This window comes from Clytia hemisphaerica, unplaced genomic scaffold (genome assembly GCF_902728285.1).
Source record: "Clytia hemisphaerica strain Z4C2 unplaced genomic scaffold, Clytia hemisphaerica genome assembly, whole genome shotgun sequence".
Taxonomy (NCBI): Eukaryota; Metazoa; Cnidaria; class Hydrozoa; order Leptothecata; family Clytiidae; genus Clytia; species Clytia hemisphaerica.
Window position 1 is genome coordinate 456,945 of NW_027103300.1, and position 20,608 is coordinate 477,552.

Below are 20,608 nucleotides of genomic sequence, written 5' to 3' on the forward strand. Positions count from 1 at the left end.
CCCTCTAGTAATTTGTAAGGCTTCCGCATACTTGTTGACAGATTTTTATTTTAATATTAACATCCTTATGTTATGACAAAGAATATAATTGCTTATCTCATAATTACCGGAGCCGTAAAGCATTCATGTCACTGTCAAGTGGCGGGAAAATAAAGACAAGACCGAATTCAATAGATTGTTAATACATAACAGACGGCAATCGATCATATCTCCGGGTTGGCTTTACCGAAAACGAGAAAAGATAATTTACCTAACCGGAACATTTGACAATGTTTTTATGTAATATTTTCTTTGTTTTTCATTTGTTTTCTTAATATTTTGCATTCCTTTTCTTCATTTTCTCAAAGACAACGGTATAAAAAGGTTAACGAATAGATTTCTGTTATCATTAATCAGAAATCATATTTTGAGTGTTGGATTTAAAAAAATATAGCATATACATCAATAATCTATAAAGAAGTGATGATGAAACTGAAAGTTTGGTTTATCAGATTGCTTTTTGTTGCAACCGCCTTAAGTTGTTCATTGGAAAATGATTGTGATCATTGTAGTGCTGGTTGCCCCGCAGGGCCACCAGGGCTAATGGGACCTCAAGGATCATCAGGACTGGAAGGAGATGACGGTGTTGCCGGACCTCCAGGCCCTCCAGGAACCATCGCTGGTCCTACTGGCGATCTAGGTGGGGAAGGTCCTTTAGGCCCACCAGGTGCTACAGGAGACAGAGGTGTCAGAGGTAATGCAGGGCCTCCAGGACCCCCTGGTCCAATAGAACTATGTGGCTGTGGAATCAAAAGTCATTACTTTGTTCCTGAAGGTGCTACTCCAATGCTTTCTTGGCAAGCTGCTCGGGACCTATGCGAAGCAAATATGGCAAACCTGGTTGGTCTTTACAATACGAGAGAAAATATATATATTACTGCAAGATTTCTTTCTTTAAAGTAAGTAAACTTTCCCTTTCTTTAGACACTACTGGAAAGTTTTTCGGTTTGAAGAAAAATCCTACCGGGTACGCCGCAAATTTTTTTCCGTACACGGACGGGAGTATCATTGACGGTCGGGAGTATCTCATCTTTGTTGTTTGGTTTTGTTGTTTGGAATTGCTTAGGTCATGGTTGGTAGTAACGGCTTGTCACTGTGCCGGGTGCATACTCGGCGCCTTGGGCCCCACAGGGTTGCTAGTAACTGCTCGAATTTCAGTCAGGTTAAAAAAGGGTTGATTTTACCCATGTTATAATTACATTACCCCCGTCTTTTTTTGTCATTCGATAAGTATTTCCAAATTTTGTGTTCTGCTGTGCGAGTGTGGCTCAAAAACTCTTTCATTTGGTGGGTTCGAACCCCGGTCGGGTCGATATATCAAGGTTTAAGATAAGTTTAAGATACTCCCGCCCGTCGATGATACTCCCGACCGTCAATATGAGATACTCCCGACCGTCGATTATACTCCCGACCGTCAAGATGAGATACTCCCGACCGTCGATGATACTCCCGTCCATGTACGGAAAAAAGATTTGCGGGTGCGCCACAAAAAAGTTTCTCTCTTTAAAGTGAATTTTCCGGAAGTCTAAAATCTTAAAAATAACCAATCCTTTTTCATTGGAAAGAAGAAAAATAAACTTAAATTTTGATGGGTCATTTATAAAATTTGGTTCATTAGATCAAAAGCTACGCTCAATGGAATAAAAAAGTTACTTTCAGAAAATGCTCAATAACGTTAAAAATCGACCTATCAAATTTTAATTTTAAAATTGGCCATTACAATAGCCTTCATGATTAAGAGCATTTTACATTATTTAAAACCACTGTGGTATAATAGCTATGGTATATCAGGAATTATTCAATGGCTGTTTTATAGCCCCGAGTCCTCTTCGGGTATCTTTTTTCGATTTCCAAAGTCCCGCTAAGGGTTGGAAAAATCAGAAAATCAAATTTCAGTCCAACTAAGGGTCGGAGAAATAGAAAAATTTCAACTTTTTTACCCCCTGGAAAGATCGAAATTTGGTCGAATTTGTTTCAATAAATAAGGGTCGTGAAATTCGGTAAGGGTCCAAAGGTCGAAAATCGGGGCAGCACAACCCCCCCCCCCGTCAGCTTGCAACCCTAGTACATCCCGCTGGATTATAGCACGGTAGAACGGTAGAGTTCTTTTTTTCGTCAAAGTTTGCTCTCAAAGTTTGATATTTCACTCTTGTTGTTTAACAAAGAAATTTATTAAAATAAATCTATTGTCGATTTCGTGAACTAATTTTAAGACTCAAAGAAATTAAGAAACTTATTACGAAAGCAAGAAAAATATTCGAACCGGGATTCAAATGTTCGATTATGTTTACATAATTAATGTTTTGTTCTTTTTGCCTCTTGGCATATAATAAAACATATACAATAGGTTTTCGTTGGTTATTGGATCAATAAATCGGTAATAAATCTCCAATAACCAACTTTTACCTATTTCATATCTGCTTATTGTAGCAAATTTTTTTTATCATAGCACTATTTGGATTGGACTCGTAAATGACATCGCTAATTCGGAATTCAGGTGGATTGATAATGATATTTCTGATTACCGAAACTGGTGTACTGGTACACCACCAACTGGTGCTACAGGGTGTGTTTTGTTAGATTTTGAGAATGCCAATTCGGATGCACCTGGTTGTTTTAAGCTTGTCCCTTGTACAGAAGATCATGCATATATTTGTGAATTCAAAGTCGATTATGATGATAATGGAATATCACTGGTACAAGCCTTATCAACTAATATTTGGCAACAAAGATGTCCATCTTGCATTGAGTGATTGGTTTTTCTACTCCGAACTATAATATGTACCGATTTTTCACATCTCTTTTGGATAAATTCTGAATACACTTTTGAAATAAAAAGATATTGCCACTTTCCGGATTCATAAATGCATTTATTTATCAAATTATATTTACTATTACTTAAATGTTTGATGATAATCAATTTTCAAACATTTGCCTAGGCATAGAGGGCCTAGGCTACACGCATCCCTCTCACGGCCCACGCCATGAAATTGAAAGTGCCCCCACCCCCTGAATATAGAGCCTAAGGCGGCGCAACCAGATATTTTTACTTTCCAAAAAAGTGGGGGCCATGGTCCAACTGCAAACCCCAGTGGCGTGGGCCCTGTCTCTGTCATGTTCTGTTATAAGGGATGCGTATAGTATATACAGTTCCTGTCCTGGTATACACGCTTTTTTTATCGTATGATGTAAATCCGCCAACTTTGACCTGTTTTTTATTTTTTCGAGGTAATGTCTTGGTATTCTGCCATTTTCAAATCCTAACATGCCCATTACAAGATGTGCAAAAGATAAAGGGTGGGCATTTTTTTATAAGAATGGTGTAAATCCGTTTCATCATGGATATTCTTAACTTTTTTTGGGAAAATCATCCTAAAATATTCAGAAGTATTCAGAAGATTCAGAAACCTTCCAAAACGGTTCGAAAATCATCTTAATATATTCTTACAGCACATTCTTAGGTTAGGATCCTAATTTATACTAGATTTAACATTCAGTACATACCTCTCAAGCATAAAATGGCACTTTTGCAAAAGGGTTGAGCCTAACTTGGGGATAATTGATGATTGAAAATGCTCTTAAAATGGCATTCTTAGCTTTAGTAGCAAAATTCCATGATGATGATATTCTTAGCATATTCTTAGTTTGTTGGCCATTTTCATCATGGACTTTCTTATAAAGTGTATTCTTATGAAAAATGTGTATGGGATAAACGGCTCCAAAATTATTGTATTAAACCCTTAGCCGTTCAAAATTTTAATTCAAATTCAATGAAATTTTATGATATTTAAATTATGACTTACTAATCAAGCTTCTAGACGGGCATTTTATAAACGATACGCATCCCCCTATATCAAAACATGATGGATGGATGCGCACAGAGCCTAACATTTGATAATCTGATCGATGTGAAACCGCCGACAGTAGTGTAATTTTTTTTTTTTACTATTTTCAAGTTTATTTTTAAAATTATACAACCATTCTTATAAAATTGTTTTACCTTTTCATCATGTTTTACCTCGTGTTGTTGTATCAGCATCCAGCTTTTACTGATATTTCCGGGGGAGGCATTCGATTTAAAACTGAACATGTGTGTGGCCCAAAGTAAGGCCTTTGAAATCGGAATCTTATGGTCAAAAGAAATTCTAGCCAAATTTGAGCAAATTTCCAGGGATTTGAATATCAACCATTTCAGTGCACTTTAAGGAGCCTGAAAACGCACACTTAAGGTCCGCATCTACGGTTGGTGGCTAAAATTTAGTATCCCTTAAAAGAATTTCGTGATATTTTTTAAATATTTCAATTTTTAAGGGGTTGGGAACCCGTTAGTAGACACCTCCTTCTCACAGACCCGATGGGATTTTTTTCAACCAGGGAGGGTAAAAATAACGGATTGAAACTCGATGGGGATCGATACTCTCATAATTTTATAACCGGGGGTTTTGAATTAATTGTTTTCAGTGAAGATTTTTTTATTCGTTTATTTTTAGTGGGGACTAAAATTGGTATATAATTCCAAACATGTCTGTGAGAAGGGGGCGTCTCAGAGAATGAGATTTTGGACGTTTTAGGATTGAATTTTATGGATACATAGTTTTCTTTACGAAACTAGTTTTCTTTATGGGTGATAGAGACTATATGGTTATAATAAAGTACATAAAATAATATACACTGAACATTATTTACAGATGAATGGAAAATAATATCCGAAAAATCCTAAGCAAATCAAATGAGATGGAGTTTTTATAAGATACTTTATAATAATTGGTCATTTGAAGTAATAAAATTTTTTTTCTTTAGAAAAAGTAACAAAATTGTTTTATTACTGGTTAACGACCAACCAAATCAAAAAAGAGCTTGTAAAAACTCCATCTCGTCCCAAGCAAATTAAATTCATAATGAATTTAATGAATTTAATATCGAATTAAAATAAGGCCTAAAAATATAATACATATTTCTTAGCATGTCAGTCAGTCAGAAAAAAAGATTTGAAATAGATACACAACTTCAAATATACATACAGTTTCACGATAATGAAAAATGTTAACATCCCGTTGATTCAGCTTTCATTTCGGAGTTAATTGGTTGATGTGGGTTACTTTGTTGATTGTCCAATACAGAAGCAGGTTCCCTCTCTGTGGGTCTGTAAGGATCAACTGTCCGATTGATGCCACATCTCATGTGGGATGGTGGAGCGTTATAGTAATTATTCGTTTCGGCTGGTCGATAATTAAAAAAATTTTCATGTTCCGGCGCTCCATAATATGAGTGTGGATAATTAGTAGCCGGGTGGACTGGATAGGGTGGGGGCGTTCCTTGTTGATTGTACATTTGAGTTGGTTGGTACGGGCTTTGATATTGTTGGGCGGTACCAGAGGGTGGAAAGAATGTTTGGTATTCCTCATAGGGCGATCTACTTGGCCATGATGAAAAGTTGGCGTGAGGTGAAACGGAAGTATTATTCATTTCGTTGAAATGAGTAGGAAAATGGTAATCCATAGTTGGGCTAATGTCGTAGTTTAAATCGTAATACCGGTTATGATGATGTCCGGAATTGTGATGATGTGTCCGTAATTTAGTGATGGCTGCTTTCCGCTGTTTTTGAAAATCCCCTTTCCTGAAACGTTGGAGGTAGGACGGATGGATTGACCAATAACAACATTTTGCGTTGTCAAGTTTGGGGATTTTGATGAACCATTCATTCAATGATAAAGTGTGTCTGACACTATTTTTCCACGATTTACCTCGGCCTTTCAGAAGAGGATATTTTGAAATGAGGTGACTATAGATATCTGCTAGAGTTGCCATGACATTTGGTGATGCTAAGATGGCTCTAGCGATCATCTCAGTGTAAGAAGTCACCTTGTCGGAGTGCACCTTATTACGATCTTTGTTCTCCTTTTTAGGAGATGTGCTTCCTCCATCGCTGCCGTTTTCGCTTTCTATAGGAGAGGTTAAGGATTCAATTGAATGTTTGGTCAGTTTTCGGCAACCGGCAGCAACTTCAATTGCAGCTATGGTGTTCATCTTGTACGTGTCTTGTCTCTGAGGAAGATAAAAAAATTGAAAAAAATATACTTCTTTTCTGCAAGAACTACAATCAAGGTCGTAATGTTTGAGAAAAAAGGGAATCTCCAACGAAATCTTTTAACCACAAACGATTTACGCTCTAATTAGGTTGGAAGGACAGTTTTAACCCTGAGTTTGAACGCTAGACTTAGGAGCTTCGGATCTAAGGATCGAAAAGTTCAAGAACGGTCCAATATAGGGCTCACAATATGGTCTGGAAGTCTCTAAACCCATCCTGAATTGAAATACTCGAATAAATCTATCAATTAGCCCAAATGCGACTTTCTCATCCGAGCTAAGCTAAATTCTCAATAGATTTTGACCATGATTGTATCTAATAAGAACAATCAGACTCAGGACCACTACGTTTTTACCGGGTGTACCGAAAATGAATATTTGTCTGAATGCGTGGTGTGCATACATGCTTTTTTGTAAGATTCATTTGTTCGGTTCCTTTAAGCCTCATATTATATTAAGACCAAAATTGAGGTATTCAGGTCTGTCTATCTTACTTTTTTTACTGAGTAGCTACTTCTGAAATTACACACGTTTTTTTTTATAAGGAACAAGTTTATAAGGAACTTGAGGCTGAAAATTGTTGGAAAATTAAGAAATTGCTCAAGCTGAGAATAATAAAATAAGTTAAGGAACAGAGAGTTTAAGTTTAACTTGAACTTTTACACTCATTTGCAAAAATTGAAACAAAAATATGACGCAATATTGATTAAACAACGTTCATGAACTACATACTTAGCAATCTTAGCAGCTAAGTAGGTAAAGAACTCCATAAGGAACTTCTAGGCTGAAATTCTTTGGAATAATAAGGAGCCCCAAGCTCGGAGGACGGAGCTAAGTTAAGGTTCCTTATAAAAAATGTTATTTTTCGTCTTATTTTTTAAGAATTTGAGCCTCGTTAATCTTATAAAAAGGAATTCTTTCGCCCACCATGGTTGGGCGACGAAGAAAATTTTCGACTTTTCACCCTTACTGTATTTCACCCCTTTAAACAGTATATATAAGATTTTTTAAAGTAAAAAAAAATTACTTTGCAAAATGTTGGGGGGGGGGTTATGGGAAAAGAGCATTCGGAAAACGGGCCTCCAGACTAGTCTGATGGTGCAAGCTTTAATTTCAATGGAATGTATCTTCTAATTTGTTTGTTCTCTTGGTGAAGAGTTGCCGAAGCAATAATAAGATTTGTTAATAAATAATTACATTAGAAATAGAAAACAAAACGAAAAAAGAAAAGAATGAAAAAGTTTGTAAATAATTGACAAACAAAACACTCACATGTTTAACAACAAAACTGATTTCTTCTTAGCTGATTTCGACTTCGTTCCTCAAGAATTTCTTTGTGTGTGATATGTTTTTTGATTTTTCTTGAAAATAAGTTTACTGATAATCGTGTAAATATTTTCTGGTTGGTCCCCACGTTTTACATTTTATGTATGATTTTCCTTTGTTTCCGTGTATCACGTGATTAAAAACTCATTTCTGATTGGGTGAAACATATTACATTCTGTTTGTCCCGACTCAACTCTGTATGAAACAAAAGAGAGAAAAAATAAAATCAGGAGGTTTCGTTTGATCAGAAATAAAGTTTTTTTTATTTTGTTTACAAACTTTAAATCAATTTCTTTTTATTCTACGTATAGTTTACAAACAAGGTCTTGTTTTAGAAGAATGATCAACGAAGGCGAAAGTATACTTTGTAAAATGAATTCAGGTCAAATTTAGAAAGAATGCAATCAGAAATTAGGGAAAAGTGCTTACTACCGCAACAACAAAACCCCCGTCTCCGAGTTCATCTTTGAGTGCAGGTAGAGAGATATTTGCTCAAATCATACAGAAAAAACGTTTGCCAGATGAACATGCTCGTTTATTCACATAACCTCTACAACTTCAACTTTTTTTGCCATTGTCTAAAAATTCTATAAAAAAGTTTTTATCAAAGAAGAGGAAGACGAGGTCACTAGTTTTTAAAAGGTTACAAACTGAAATCTTATCTGAAATATTAGAACCAGTAGCGTTATGGGTCGACAAAAAACCGGGCAAACTGGGGAGGCACTTTCGAAAAATTTTGATGCCCCCCCCTATTAAAAGTAAATGTAGGCTGCTGGCATCCACTAACGGATTCGTGCTCCTTATAGAGGATGCTTAATAAGCTATATTTCCTTTGTCCAGAGATTTGCCGCCTTTAGCCGATATACGGCTAAAGACATTTTTAGCTGGTGATTGTCTACAAATTTCTAGTTGAAATAATTATGACGAGTGAGACATCACCAGCTGATGATTGTATTAACATGAAACTTAAAGTAAAGTACACGTTTTTTTTTATTAGAACCTAGTTTATAAGAACGTATAGGCTGAAATTCGTCGAAAAATTAAGAACATCTTAAGAACATGCCCAGCCTCAGTTTGGAAAAATGACAAGAAACTACAATTTTTTCCTCTTTTTAAGCAGTTTTAACCGAATTTAGGGGTGGATCTTCAAAATTCGAGAGTCAAATATTGTCCAAATTTTGCCAAATTTAAGTGCTCTTTATTTTGTATCATATTGTCGGTTTAGCGTAGTCTGAAAAATTAAGAACGCATTTAAGAACATTTTAGGCTGAAAATTGCTAAAAAAAATAAGCACATCCAGGCTCAGCCAAATTTTAGGTGTTCTAATAAAAAAAACAACGTGTATATTCTTATAAAAAAGCCTGTAGTTTTCGCATTCAATACATCGATTACATTTTCTTTGTCCAAAAAGATACACGCTTTTTAAAAGAATATACCTTACCGGGGAAAAAAATGTCGGGGGAAAGTGACGAAAATTTTGAGGGGGTGACGAAATTTTTCCCCGACGAAATATTTCACAGACATCTTATCACCTGACCAAAACTTGTACCCGATTTTTTTATCCGCGACCAAAACATTTACCCAAAATTTTATACCGCAACCAAAATTTAAATCTAATTTTTTTACACCTTTATTTACCGAAATTAGTGCTTTAAACGTCGAATTAGTGAGGAAACCATTTCTTTTGGACAATTTAGTCGGGTGAAAGTGACGAATTTGAAATTTTGGTCGGGGAAAAGTGACTAAAATGCCTCTAGGTGATGAAATCCCCGACAAAAAAAACGGACTAAGTAAAACTCCGACATTTTTCCCCGATAAGGTACTTTATAAGAATACTTATGATATAATTGGCTAAAAAATAAAATATATGGTAAGAATATCGGCATCATGGAATATAGCAACTGAACCGAAGAATAACATTTTTAAACTTTAGGTCGAATTTCAATCTTAACCCAAGAAAACCGTAAGGAACTCTTCCAGAAAATGTTCGTAAATGGTGGTGGAGGATATAGTGTCCGGGGGAAGAGGGTAGTGGAAAATCTACAAAATTTGCCTTGTCCTGGGGTAAACTTGCTCTGTTTGAGGGTAATTTTGATTGTCCATGTCCAGGGGGTCAACTAATACGTGTCCGGGGGTTAGACCTGCTGTCCGGGGGTCAAAAGTCAGGAGGTAAATTTCCAAAAAATGTTATATCGCACAAAAATATTTTAGGATGATTTTTGCCAAAAAAAGTTCAGAATATCCATGATGAAATGAAAAACCACCATTCTTATAAAAAAGCGTGTACAATCTTTCAATCAATTTAGTAATCAATTTAGTAATCAATTTTGGAAATCGATTTTCAAAAAATTTTTTAAATAAAATACAATATTATATTTCTTTTTAAGCGTATTTAGAAGTAATTTCAACAAAACTTATACAAAATACTATCCAATGTGAGAAAAACATGCTATAAAGAAGAGCAAAACTGAAACGGAACCAACACCACAAAAACAAAACCACACATTACAAAAAAATTACACATCCTCAAAAACTAAAAATTGAATCGCAAAGCTCACGTTCCTATTCTTGGTTACGATGGTCACGTGTTTGAGATAAGATGCGATAAGTTCCCATCTCTTATTTGAAGACTATGTTGCTCTCAGGTGTGCCAATGTGGTGATCACCTTCAACTGACAGGATTCTCATTGTATTGGTGGTAGACGAACCAGGTTGGTAACCACACACGAAAATCACTTTTGAACTTGGTAAAATGAAACCCATGTCTAATCCTTTCTTGATTCCAAAATCCAACCGTGCATCAATGTCTTCTGTCCAAGTCCCCTTTCTGGCGTATGGATATTCTAATGGGAAGAGACCTCGGTAGACATGAAGCTTCCTGGCAACTGGTGCTGAACGTGTGATGACAATGATTGGACAGTTTGGACAGAAATGAGACAACAAAGTGGCCGATCTGTAAAGAAAAAAGAATTGAACGAATTAAGTACTGATTATTATATCTCATATATCTTGTCATATAGTTTAATCAAGCCCGTATTCACTAGGCTAGGACACACGGCTTATGACAATATAGCGTTTTCGGCGCTTTAGAGTTTTTTATATTTACGGATTTTAAGTTTGCCTTGGAATTATTCCGTCACAACTTACCATCAGACTTAGAGCCTTCGGGTTGCCTCTGACTGCGGTCGCAGACTTTTTTAAGTCCCGACGGAAATTCGGAAAGGACTTAACTTAGTCGACCCTAAGTGACTAAATTTTGGCTTGGTGACTAGAATTAGGGCCGACTAAAAATTTGGGCCTAATTAAAAGTTTTCCTTATTTTCCAGTATTTTAAGCTTTCTCCTATTTTCCATCTGCTTGTAGCGACTAAATTTTGACGAGGTGACAAACAAATATTAGGGCCGACTAAGTTTTGACCGATAAGGTAGTGCCATCCGCAAAATTAGGTCCCCACAGAATCTTAAAATTTCGAGGATGAGCTCAACCGCGAAATTTAATCCCATTAAATTAAATTACATCCAACGTACCTTCCTGATGTGGTTAACACAATAATGGCAGCCGCACTGACTTTGAAAGCAGCGGAGACGGCGGAAAGAGCAACAATCTCGGCAGTGTCGGTGGAGTGAGAGGAAGCAGTCAGTTCTTGGAAACGTTTCTCGTAGTGGATAGCCGAAAATGCTTCTTTGCAGATCTGTTGATGAAAATAAAATCATAATCCACAATGTAAAGTACACGTTATTTTAAAAGCAGCCAGTTTGCTAAAAGGCCTCAAATTAGATGATTTTTTTCACTTTCTCGTAAAGTAAAAGCTTTTTTAGATAATCTAACCGTGGTAAACGATAGCCCTCAACCTAATATCTTATTGACTCTGTTACACCGGTCCTAATTGGCGTTATTTTTTCGTCGCTGGCGTAGTAAGGGACAGCGTAAGGAATTGAACTTCAGCTTAATAAGGACAGGTGCTAAATTAGCACGGGTGAAAGGGGACCGATAAGGTAAGCAGAAATATAGTGTAATATTAAGGGGTGGCCAAAGCAAGATTTTAAGCAAATGAGCTAGAATGCTAAGAAACCCCAGGATTGACCCAAAAATTGGTGTTGCTTATTAAAAAAAAAATGCGTGTGGAAATCAGTTTGCAAATCTATTTTTTGCCTTTCGATTTCGGAGATTATAATAATTATAATCCAGATTTCGATCATTTCAATGGTGCACTATAGTAGTAAGGTTGGAGTTATCCCAAGAGGGGAGTATAACCGCAATAACCGCACCTTATGCATATAAGTGACGGCTTCCACAGGATAAGCACCGTTGGCTGATTCACCAGACAACATGACGCAATCACAACCATCCGTCACTGCATTTCCGACGTCCGTAATCTCTGCACGCGTCGGACGTGGGTTTTTGATCATCGACTCCAACATCTAAACAAACAAAAACATTTGATTTAATGTAAGGTGGATGTTCTGTCAAAGAAATTGCAATACCCAGTTTTAGAAGTGTTTTTTTCTCCATCTGAGACAGAAGGGAAGGGGTATTAATCCGATCAGTGATTATAACTATAAAATCTAACTTCGTAGTATACTCGTAATATAGGGGTCGACTACATTCGTAGTTATACGGTAAACAAATTGGTGTTTCTTTACATGGCAGACGATGGAAGAAAACCAGTGAAGCCAAGAAAGACGAGACAAGGAATGTGAAGTAGGCTGGAATTAGCATTCGTTGACTAACCTGTGTAGCACAGATGACAGGCTTTTTATTCTTGTTACATTTGGAGATGATGAGTTTCTGAGCTAAGAAGACTTTTTCCAGGGGGATTTCCATACCCATGTCACCACGTGCTACCATCACACCATCTGAGTGCTCCACAATCTCATCTATGTTGGTGATTCCTTGTGTATTAAAGATAGATATGTTTTAAGGAAAGTTTCAGATTGAATCTTTCCTAGTAGTATTTGTAACGTACCTGATTGTACTACTCTAATAAAGGCGAGACGAAAGTTTTCAGACTTTCAATTAGCGTAATCTGATATTCCAATGGCAGATTGGCGACCGTCCAGGCTAAAGCTCTAGAGAAGCAGTCCAAGTTAACATTGGAGAGGAACGAAAGTCGGCCTTTGATGCGCCGCATACTCAGTCAGGTGAAACTACCCTTGGGCGGTGGTAAACCTGAAAATATTTCGGTTAGACCCGCCAATCCCCAAAAACGAAGGCTTGCGAAATTCCGTAATGTTCCAGATGTTGAAAAGTTTCCCAACCTTCAGAGCTTTAGCGTGTTGGTAACTTATATTATGAAGGTTGGAATCACTGTTCGAGACTTTACCCAGAAAGATAAAGTAAAAAAGTCCAATTGGTCATTCCACCCTCTCTATTTTCTATCTTTCTTTCTTATCTACAAGGGAAGGGTGCCGGGATTAGAAGGGATTGCTGCATAAGCTCAAAATACGGTATGACCTATCAGAAGAAGAAAGAAACTACTCTCACCTTCATGGTTCTCAACTTTGGCAATGATTTTAATGCTTTTGCCTTCTTCACCCAAAACTTTACGGATATCAAAAATGTCTTCTTTCTTTCGGATAAACGAGGCAAAAACCATGTCAACCTGGGAGATAAAGATATCAAAGTATTATAGTCATTAGTAAACGTTTATTGATCGAAATGAGAAGTTTTTCTAGAAAACTATTTTTCACCCAGTCTCCTCGTAGTTTTGTAATACAATTATAACATAAGATGGTTTAAAAACGGGATTTAGAGGTATGTTTTGTGTTTATTATTTTGTAAACTTAAGTTTTATTTAAGACATTGATTTTTAGATGCAACATTTCTAGAATAAAATGTGTTGTGAGGTGACATTAGATAATCTAACAATTAAAATCACGTATCCAATCTAACCATTAGGCATTACAACTCAGCGTTACGCTCGACAAAGTTGAATTTTACCCTGGCTGCTGACGCCAAGCATTTTCTCTCTAAAAAATCTAAACGTTTCCGACCACTGCATTATTGGAAAGTTCACCCTTCGTAGTGTACTATCGATGTCTATAACCCAGTCGAAGTTAAAAAAAAATCTACATTAATGGAAGAAATTTTGGCGGGAATTTAATTTGGCGGATGGTCAAAAAAGTTTTTTCAGTGTGAATTTGATTTGGCGGTTAACTTGAAAAATTAAATTTGGCGGGAATTTAATTTGGCGGACGAAGGACATTTTTGTCCAAAAAATGCCGCCATTAAAAAAGAAAAACCTGTTTTAAAGCCTGAAATAGCGTACATTTGGGGGAATAAATATAGCAACTTAAATTTGGCGGATGACGGAAAAAATTAAATTTGGCGGGAACTTAATTTGGCGGATTTTGACTAAATCCACCAAATCCGCCAAATTTTCTTCCCGTCAAAATTTTTTCCTTTAATCTATTTTATTTGACTCCGACACCCAACGTTGTTTCAAATATTCACGACGTCCATATAACGTTAGATGAACGTTGAAATAACGTTGTGTGCCAGCTGGGCGCATACCTTCTGTTCCACACCGAATAGCAAATCGGAGCGATCTTTCTCGGACACGGCAGGTAAATCAATTATGGCGCCCGGCAGATTGCAATTCTTCCGGCTACCGATAGTGGCATCGCACTTAACTTCAGCCATCAGCATGTCGTCATTCAAAACTTCGCGCACTTCCAAAATCAACATGCCGTCAGCAATAAAAATCTTACTGCCTGAAAGAAAAAGAAGAATTCAAACCAGTTAAAGGGACATAAAAGTACTGACGAAATTTGTAAACAAACCGTATGCAGCGGGATACAAAATCAAAACAAATGTCACATGTCAAAATAAACAAGCGATACTTTTATGGACCTACCTGGTTATCAAACTAATCAGTGAACATTGAAACACATAAGACATAACTGGTCAAAATACAAAAAAAATAAAGAAAATGAAAGCATATCTATTGAGAGAAACTATCAACACTATTGAAAAAGATTTTGAAAAAGAAATAAAAAAGCTATTAAGCGCTTTTCTTTATAAAAACCACTATCAGAAAAATGCACAGCTTAATAAATAAGGTTTCCAGAAAACTCAAACCGTCGCACTCTACCGTGACATTTTCTTCTGTTAGAAAAAATAATAATAAAACAATTTGGCTGATAACATTGATATATGCTCATAAATAGTGATTCTTATAGATAAAGATTCGTTTTTCAGCCAAAAAATAATAAGTGTTTACAGAAAACTCAAATCATTACCCTCCACCGTGACATTTTCATCGTAAAAAAACTAATAAAAATAATAATAATAATATGGCTAAGAACATTGATGTTTTTTATTAAAAGTGGTTCTTATAGATAAAAATGCGATTTTTGAGCCAAAAAAATTTTTTTGCAAAAATCTGCTTGAGCCAAGCTTTAACTATGATTGTACCCTACTTTTATGCTAAAAACCAGAAAAAATTAATGATCCAATTTTTCACAAAGTCCAAAAAACCCGTTTTTAAGCCGTTTTTTGGCCCAAATTTGCCCAAAAATTTTTTTTTTCGAAAATCGGGCTCCGTCACATTCGAGGGTTTATGGTCATGCACCTTTGTGCCAAAAATCAGAAAAAACTAATGAACCAATCTCGAGAAAAGCTGGTAACTAACACACTAACTAACGAACGAACGAACATGGGTTAATTTATAGGACCTCCACCCCACCGGGGTAGGTCCAAAAATAAAAACAAATATGGCTGATTTTGATTGTTTCAATTTTTTTACAAGTTTGTTTTGGATACGTGATTTTAATTGTTCTCTTTAATGACACATGGTTCGCGCAATGTTTACATTTTACTACTTTTATGTCCCTTTAAAAGTTTTGTTTTTAAATAAGAGTGATATCGTTTGCTTACTCATCAATTTTAATTCACAAGCTTTTTCACATTGAATTCGCACGGATGTGGAGCAAGATTGGTCGGAAATAGCAAACAAAAACAATTTTTGCTTATTCAGCACAAAATCGAATGCAATACAACAATAGGTGACACTGGCCTGATATAAGATATGTGTTTGATATGAAACGGGAACACTTATGTAAAACTAAAACCTTCAATGTTCAACAGAAAGCTTTTCGTTCAAAATTGAGAAAGTGGACCTAGTAGTACGACAAGCTTCCTTTTTATTATAGCTCAATACCACAGAAATCCGTCTGAGACACAAACTTTCAACATTGCTTTTCTTAATACAGTTGACGCTCTCTTATTCGATTTCCAAGGGAAATAGAATTTTCATCGGATAAGAGAGTGTAGCGAATAGTAGAGCGGCGTTTATGAGAGTTTCAATATTATCAAATAATGGAGGGTATCGAATAGTAGAACGTCGAATTAGAGAGCGTCAACTGTACTTCCTGTAATATGAAAAATAGTCCAGCAATCGTAATCAAAAAAGGTTCAAAAAGCACTATTAATGAGTAATGTTACACACACAAATCCCAACTCTTAAAGCTATACGAAAGGGGCCTAGCCTAAATTTAGAGAATATCTGGAGTCATTGCATTCAACATGCAAAAACAACAAAAACAACATCCTACATGCAATGTAAAGACTTTCTGACCTGCTTTTAAAGATTTGCAGAGACTTGGGTATTCCAGATATTGTTGATTTTCATCGCACTGTTCACGCATGGCTGGGTTACAAGAGATCTTTAAGGCTTGTCCCTTCTTGTAAGTAACATCTTTACCCTGATGAAGAATGGAAATGAATTAGATTAAGGTTATGGAAAATATTTTCGTTAGACAGGCTGCAGGCTGCAGGGTTTTTCAATCATTTCGAGGTCATATAAAAGTCTGTTACAGTGTTACATCAAGAAATTGACAAACTTTTAAAGGAGAGTTCCGATTTGTTAAATGGCTTCTGAAGTTTTAATAACTTGCACGCATTACAAATCAAGATGAAAAGGATTGTGGGATTGAATTTCGGTCAAATGTTAAAAGTAATAATTATGACGCTTGCATAGCGGTGTGCTATTCGACCATGGCCACGTCGAACGAAATCTTTTTGAAACATGAGGTTTGATAGGAGTATTAAAACAAAAGGTGACTTACACTTTTCATCATCCCAGTTCTGATTTCAGGTCCTTTGGTATCCAACGCGATAGCGATTGGGTGAGGGTAAACCTTGGCTGCAGCAGCACGCACGTTCTCAATGGTAGATCCATGGTACTAAAAATAATGAGGGATCACATCAGACCATGTTCATAGGTTACAGTTCCGTTCCGAAACAAAACGGTTCCGAAACAAGTGTGAACGTCAAAATTCGAAACGTCAAAAAAGAAGACGTTACAAAGCAAAACAGATCGAAACGGTTTCGCTCCACTTTTTTCATCGAAACGGGATCGGTCCGTTTTCTTGCTCCGAAACGTTCCGAAACCAATATGAACACACTCGATCCGAAACGAATATCATACCGGAGCGAAACGGAACAGTAACGTGTGAACATGGTCTCAGTTACAAAATTATGTAAAAAATCTTCGATAACCAATATAAACTTGAATCATTCATAATTCGTGTAACATGAAGATATGGGTGTTGTAGAAAAATATGATCTAATTATTACAGGGTAATATCAGTTTGTATGTAGACTACATTGTTCCTTCCATTATTTTTGTTCATTTTCTACTGAAATGGTCGTCTAGCACATGCTAGACTATTACTACCTAGTAATAACGAGTTAACGTATCCACCCATACGAGGATGAAAAGGGGTAACTGAAACCATTTCGAGCATTTGTTTGAACTACAGTTTTGATCCACAAAGTAGAAGACGGTATAGGCGCTGGTTTACCAATAGCCTTATAGAGTAAATCTGGATTTAAGCAAATCAAAACGAACTTTTCCCGTTGCAGAGCAGACATAATTTTGCTAGTTTTCTATGCACGTGCACCAGACAAAACAAAAGGAGCTAAGAAAATCCTGGCTTAATGAACGGGCAGACTAGTCTCTCCACTTTAAAGGCCGAAGGCTATGTTTCGCTTGGGGTTTATCAAGGTTCCAGATCAAATAAAAAGGCGACGACGATAGGATTTCTGCAGCCTTTAGTAATGATGAGACCGCCCTCGTTTTCATTGATATAAAAACCAAGCAAATAAACCAACATTCACAAAAAAATGAAAACTAGAGTGGTTACTTTCTAAATTGGTTAAATGTTAAATTGCAAATAGCTATTATTAGGATAATAATATAAATGATTAGTCAAACAAAGATAATAGACGATTTGAGCTAGTTATAAATTGTAGGTAATCTAAATCTGGACGGATGAAATGTCATTAAAATGTCCAAAAGAGATATTGAATGAAAGAATATGAAATTGAGGGAGGGTATTTCCTCTGTGATTCTGGGTTCTGTTCTTAGTCTGCAATTTGTAAAATTTCTGTCTTTAAAAGCATTTTTAAATTACAGAATTATACAAGTATAATTTTCAATTATTTTAAGACTTGAAATTGTCAGATTTTTGGTCCTACATAAAACATTTTATAGAAAGAATCGTTTTAATCTGGTAGAATGTATATTTTAACAATACCTCGTGTGTCCCATGAGAAAAGTTCATTCGAGCGATGTTCATACCAGCAGAAATCAGTGCTTCCAACTGCTCTACTTTTTGTGATGTGGGCCCTGAAAAGCAGATGACAAAAATAATTCATTGAAATCTGTGAACCCGTTATGCACTAACTCATATTATGGTTTTATTGATGACCCTGATAAATTCGACGTCAGTACTTACTCGTTTAAGTTTTTTGTGTATAGGTTGTCCAAAACAATTACACAAATTACACATTAAAAGACTTTTGAGCTAAAAAAAGCCTAAAAAGAGCCTAAGAAAGCAAAGCGATATTAAGTGGGTACGTCCAGGTACGTCCCTGGTTTATTGTGCATTGACGATCTTTTAAAATGTACTTTTATTAAAAGACAGAAAAAAAGGAACTAAAACTATATACTATAAATTTTAAAAAGTAGTTCGAAAGTTATTTCCAAAACACTGACTTTTTTCCATGTCGAAATTTCAAAAAATTATCAAAAACAACGAGCAAGCTTTTCTCTTGACACTTACCTTCTTTACACATTAAAATACCAAAAAAATGCAACTGTGTTCATCAAAACTCGTTACAGAATTTAAGAATATGGTAAAATAAGCTATTCCCACGTGGGATAATATTTTTGGAAAGGCTGAAAATTTTTTTTTGAAATCTCGAAGAAAGGTTTTGATGTTATGTGTGTGCTTACTACTTCTAATGTATGATAGCTCAAAATTCAAGTTAGAGCATCCTCTATACAATAAAAAAAGAATGAACAAAAAATTTAAATCCTGAAACTCACAATATCTCAACAAACTTGTATACTTTTTTTTGGTGCACCCGGTAGAAAAAGTGAAAATAAAACTTACCAATGGTACAAATGATACCGACACTTCTAATAACCGGTGCAGTTTCATCAATGTTGATTTTACTGTGATACTCCAGGACCGTTTTGGCAGTTGATAGTGTTCGCCTTTTAAAAGCATCTTTCAAGTATTCTGTTCTATTTTCTTGACCAGACATAGTGCTTTATTTTTTTTATGAATGACGGGTAGTTTGTATTTTTGAAGACAGATCTGTGAGAGTAAAATAATAAACTAGAACAAAAATTAAATCTATAATGGCAGCCTGGCCATAATTACCCTTTTCCTTCTTAAAGCCCTATGGAAATATGATGGGCCCAGCTTTTCCAGCTCAGCTTACAGAACTTGTCAAAGGAACTGGTATCATATTATTGAGAAAATAAGGTAAAAACTTTAAATCTTACCACGTATATTGTACTTTCATTTCAACCCTTTCATTCCTTATTAACGCTAAAGGAAAAAGTCCAATGTTTGTCTGATGTCAAGAATTTGTATATAATGTACAGTCAGGGATTTTTCTAAGCACTTTGAGCTGGGACCGTTTTTGTAAACTTAGATTGAATCTTCAATATGCCTGAAAGGGAACTTGCTCCTGCTTGCTCAGCAAAACTGTACATTGATGAAGCTGGGGGTCTTGAGGGAGAAGCTCCCAAAAAGTCTTGAATATGTAGATAATAATTAGTGATTGTTGCTCATAAACAACAAAAAAGGTTAATTTCGCTAGAAAAAATCTCATTTATTTTCTCAAGTCTTGGATTGAGTATTTTGGCCAGTATACGGACATAAAGTGCTTAGAAAAATCCCTGACAGTAATAGCCAAAGTCCTAACTCTCCATACAAAAATTTACAGGTAACACATATTTGAAGGACTTCATACCCAATGCAACACACATGCACTTCAAGCTAGATTCCCAAAATAGCGGGACAAAAATCAGTGTTTTGAAGTTTGCAAAAAACGCCTCAAAGAAGATCTTTCAAATTCAGTATGTAAAAAGAGCAGTAAAAAATACTTAATATTGTATTTTCTCTTTTTGAAAAAGTTCCAGAAATGAAAGCTAGCTATACTGATAGATGTAGGACAAAAAATTTTCTTATAGTGTAATCAAAGATTTATTATACACTGGATAAACGACTCATAAAACGATGGAGAGCGATCATTGTATTTTCATTGTTTCAGAAAACAATTGATGTTCAAGCTTTGTCTGCAAAGGACAACTGCCATGGCGGCTCGAAGATGTCTGATTTAAAAAAATGTTTATCAGTCTTATTTTTAAAAAGTTCTCTAGCTCTTTCTTTTTGTACATTTGCAAAACAAAAGTTTGAAAGTAAGGCTAGCATACCAAGCTGGATACATTTGTGAAATCTGGTGTGAGAAAATCATCATTAGACAAGAAATTTAGACAAAATGCTTATAGTGACACAAAATTTTCAATTGGAAATATCTTTCCAAGACTGTCCCCAGAAGAGCTGAAATTAGCATACATAAGACTTGAGTGTCTTGGCTCCACTGTGGAATGAAAATCCTTTGGAGGCACGTGGTGGCAAGGTGGTTTTTTTGAGGTTGAAGTTTGAAAATTTCCGGTGTCAACATTCAATTTCTTATACACAACACGTCTTTTGCATCTTTCTCACAGCTTGAAACGTCATAACGACTTATATTATCAATTAAGTGGAAGAATCTGACTCTCACAGGAAAAGTTTAAGTCTCTTTTGGGAATTGGATGAGTGATTTTCAATAAGAAATGCAATGAAAATCCTTT

General features: G+C 35.8%; 3 protein-coding genes across 3 annotated transcripts; 1 reads left to right on the plus strand and 2 right to left on the minus strand.

The window, feature by feature from the left end:
* The first annotated feature begins 409 nt into the window (after positions 1-409).
* LOC136811499 (pulmonary surfactant-associated protein A-like) lies at positions 410-3,043 on the plus strand. Its single transcript, XM_067068124.1, has 2 exons — positions 410-938; positions 2,489-3,043. The coding sequence occupies exons 1-2, from the start codon at positions 463-465 to the stop codon at positions 2,790-2,792; spliced, it is 780 nt and encodes a 259-aa protein (XP_066924225.1). The 5' UTR covers positions 410-462; the 3' UTR covers positions 2,793-3,043.
* Positions 3,044-4,655: 1,612 nt separating this feature from the next.
* Positions 4,656-7,623, minus strand: LOC136811510 (forkhead box protein B2-like). The gene is made up of 2 exons (XM_067068136.1): positions 7,399-7,623; positions 4,656-6,084 (listed from the first exon to the last, which is right to left on the minus strand). The coding sequence occupies exon 2, from the start codon at positions 6,064-6,066 to the stop codon at positions 5,083-5,085; it is 984 nt and encodes a 327-aa protein (XP_066924237.1). The 5' UTR covers positions 6,067-6,084; positions 7,399-7,623; the 3' UTR covers positions 4,656-5,082.
* Positions 7,624-9,884: 2,261 nt separating this feature from the next.
* On the minus strand, positions 9,885-19,078 carry LOC136811521 (pyruvate kinase PKM-like). Its single transcript, XM_067068147.1, has 10 exons — positions 18,855-19,078; positions 17,994-18,085; positions 16,521-16,637; positions 16,031-16,157; positions 13,966-14,165; positions 12,937-13,054; positions 12,184-12,344; positions 11,721-11,873; positions 10,980-11,143; positions 9,885-10,405 (listed from the first exon to the last, which is right to left on the minus strand). The coding sequence occupies exons 1-10, from the start codon at positions 19,006-19,008 to the stop codon at positions 10,072-10,074; spliced, it is 1,620 nt and encodes a 539-aa protein (XP_066924248.1). The 5' UTR covers positions 19,009-19,078; the 3' UTR covers positions 9,885-10,071.
* Positions 19,079-20,608: the final 1,530 nt, after the last annotated feature.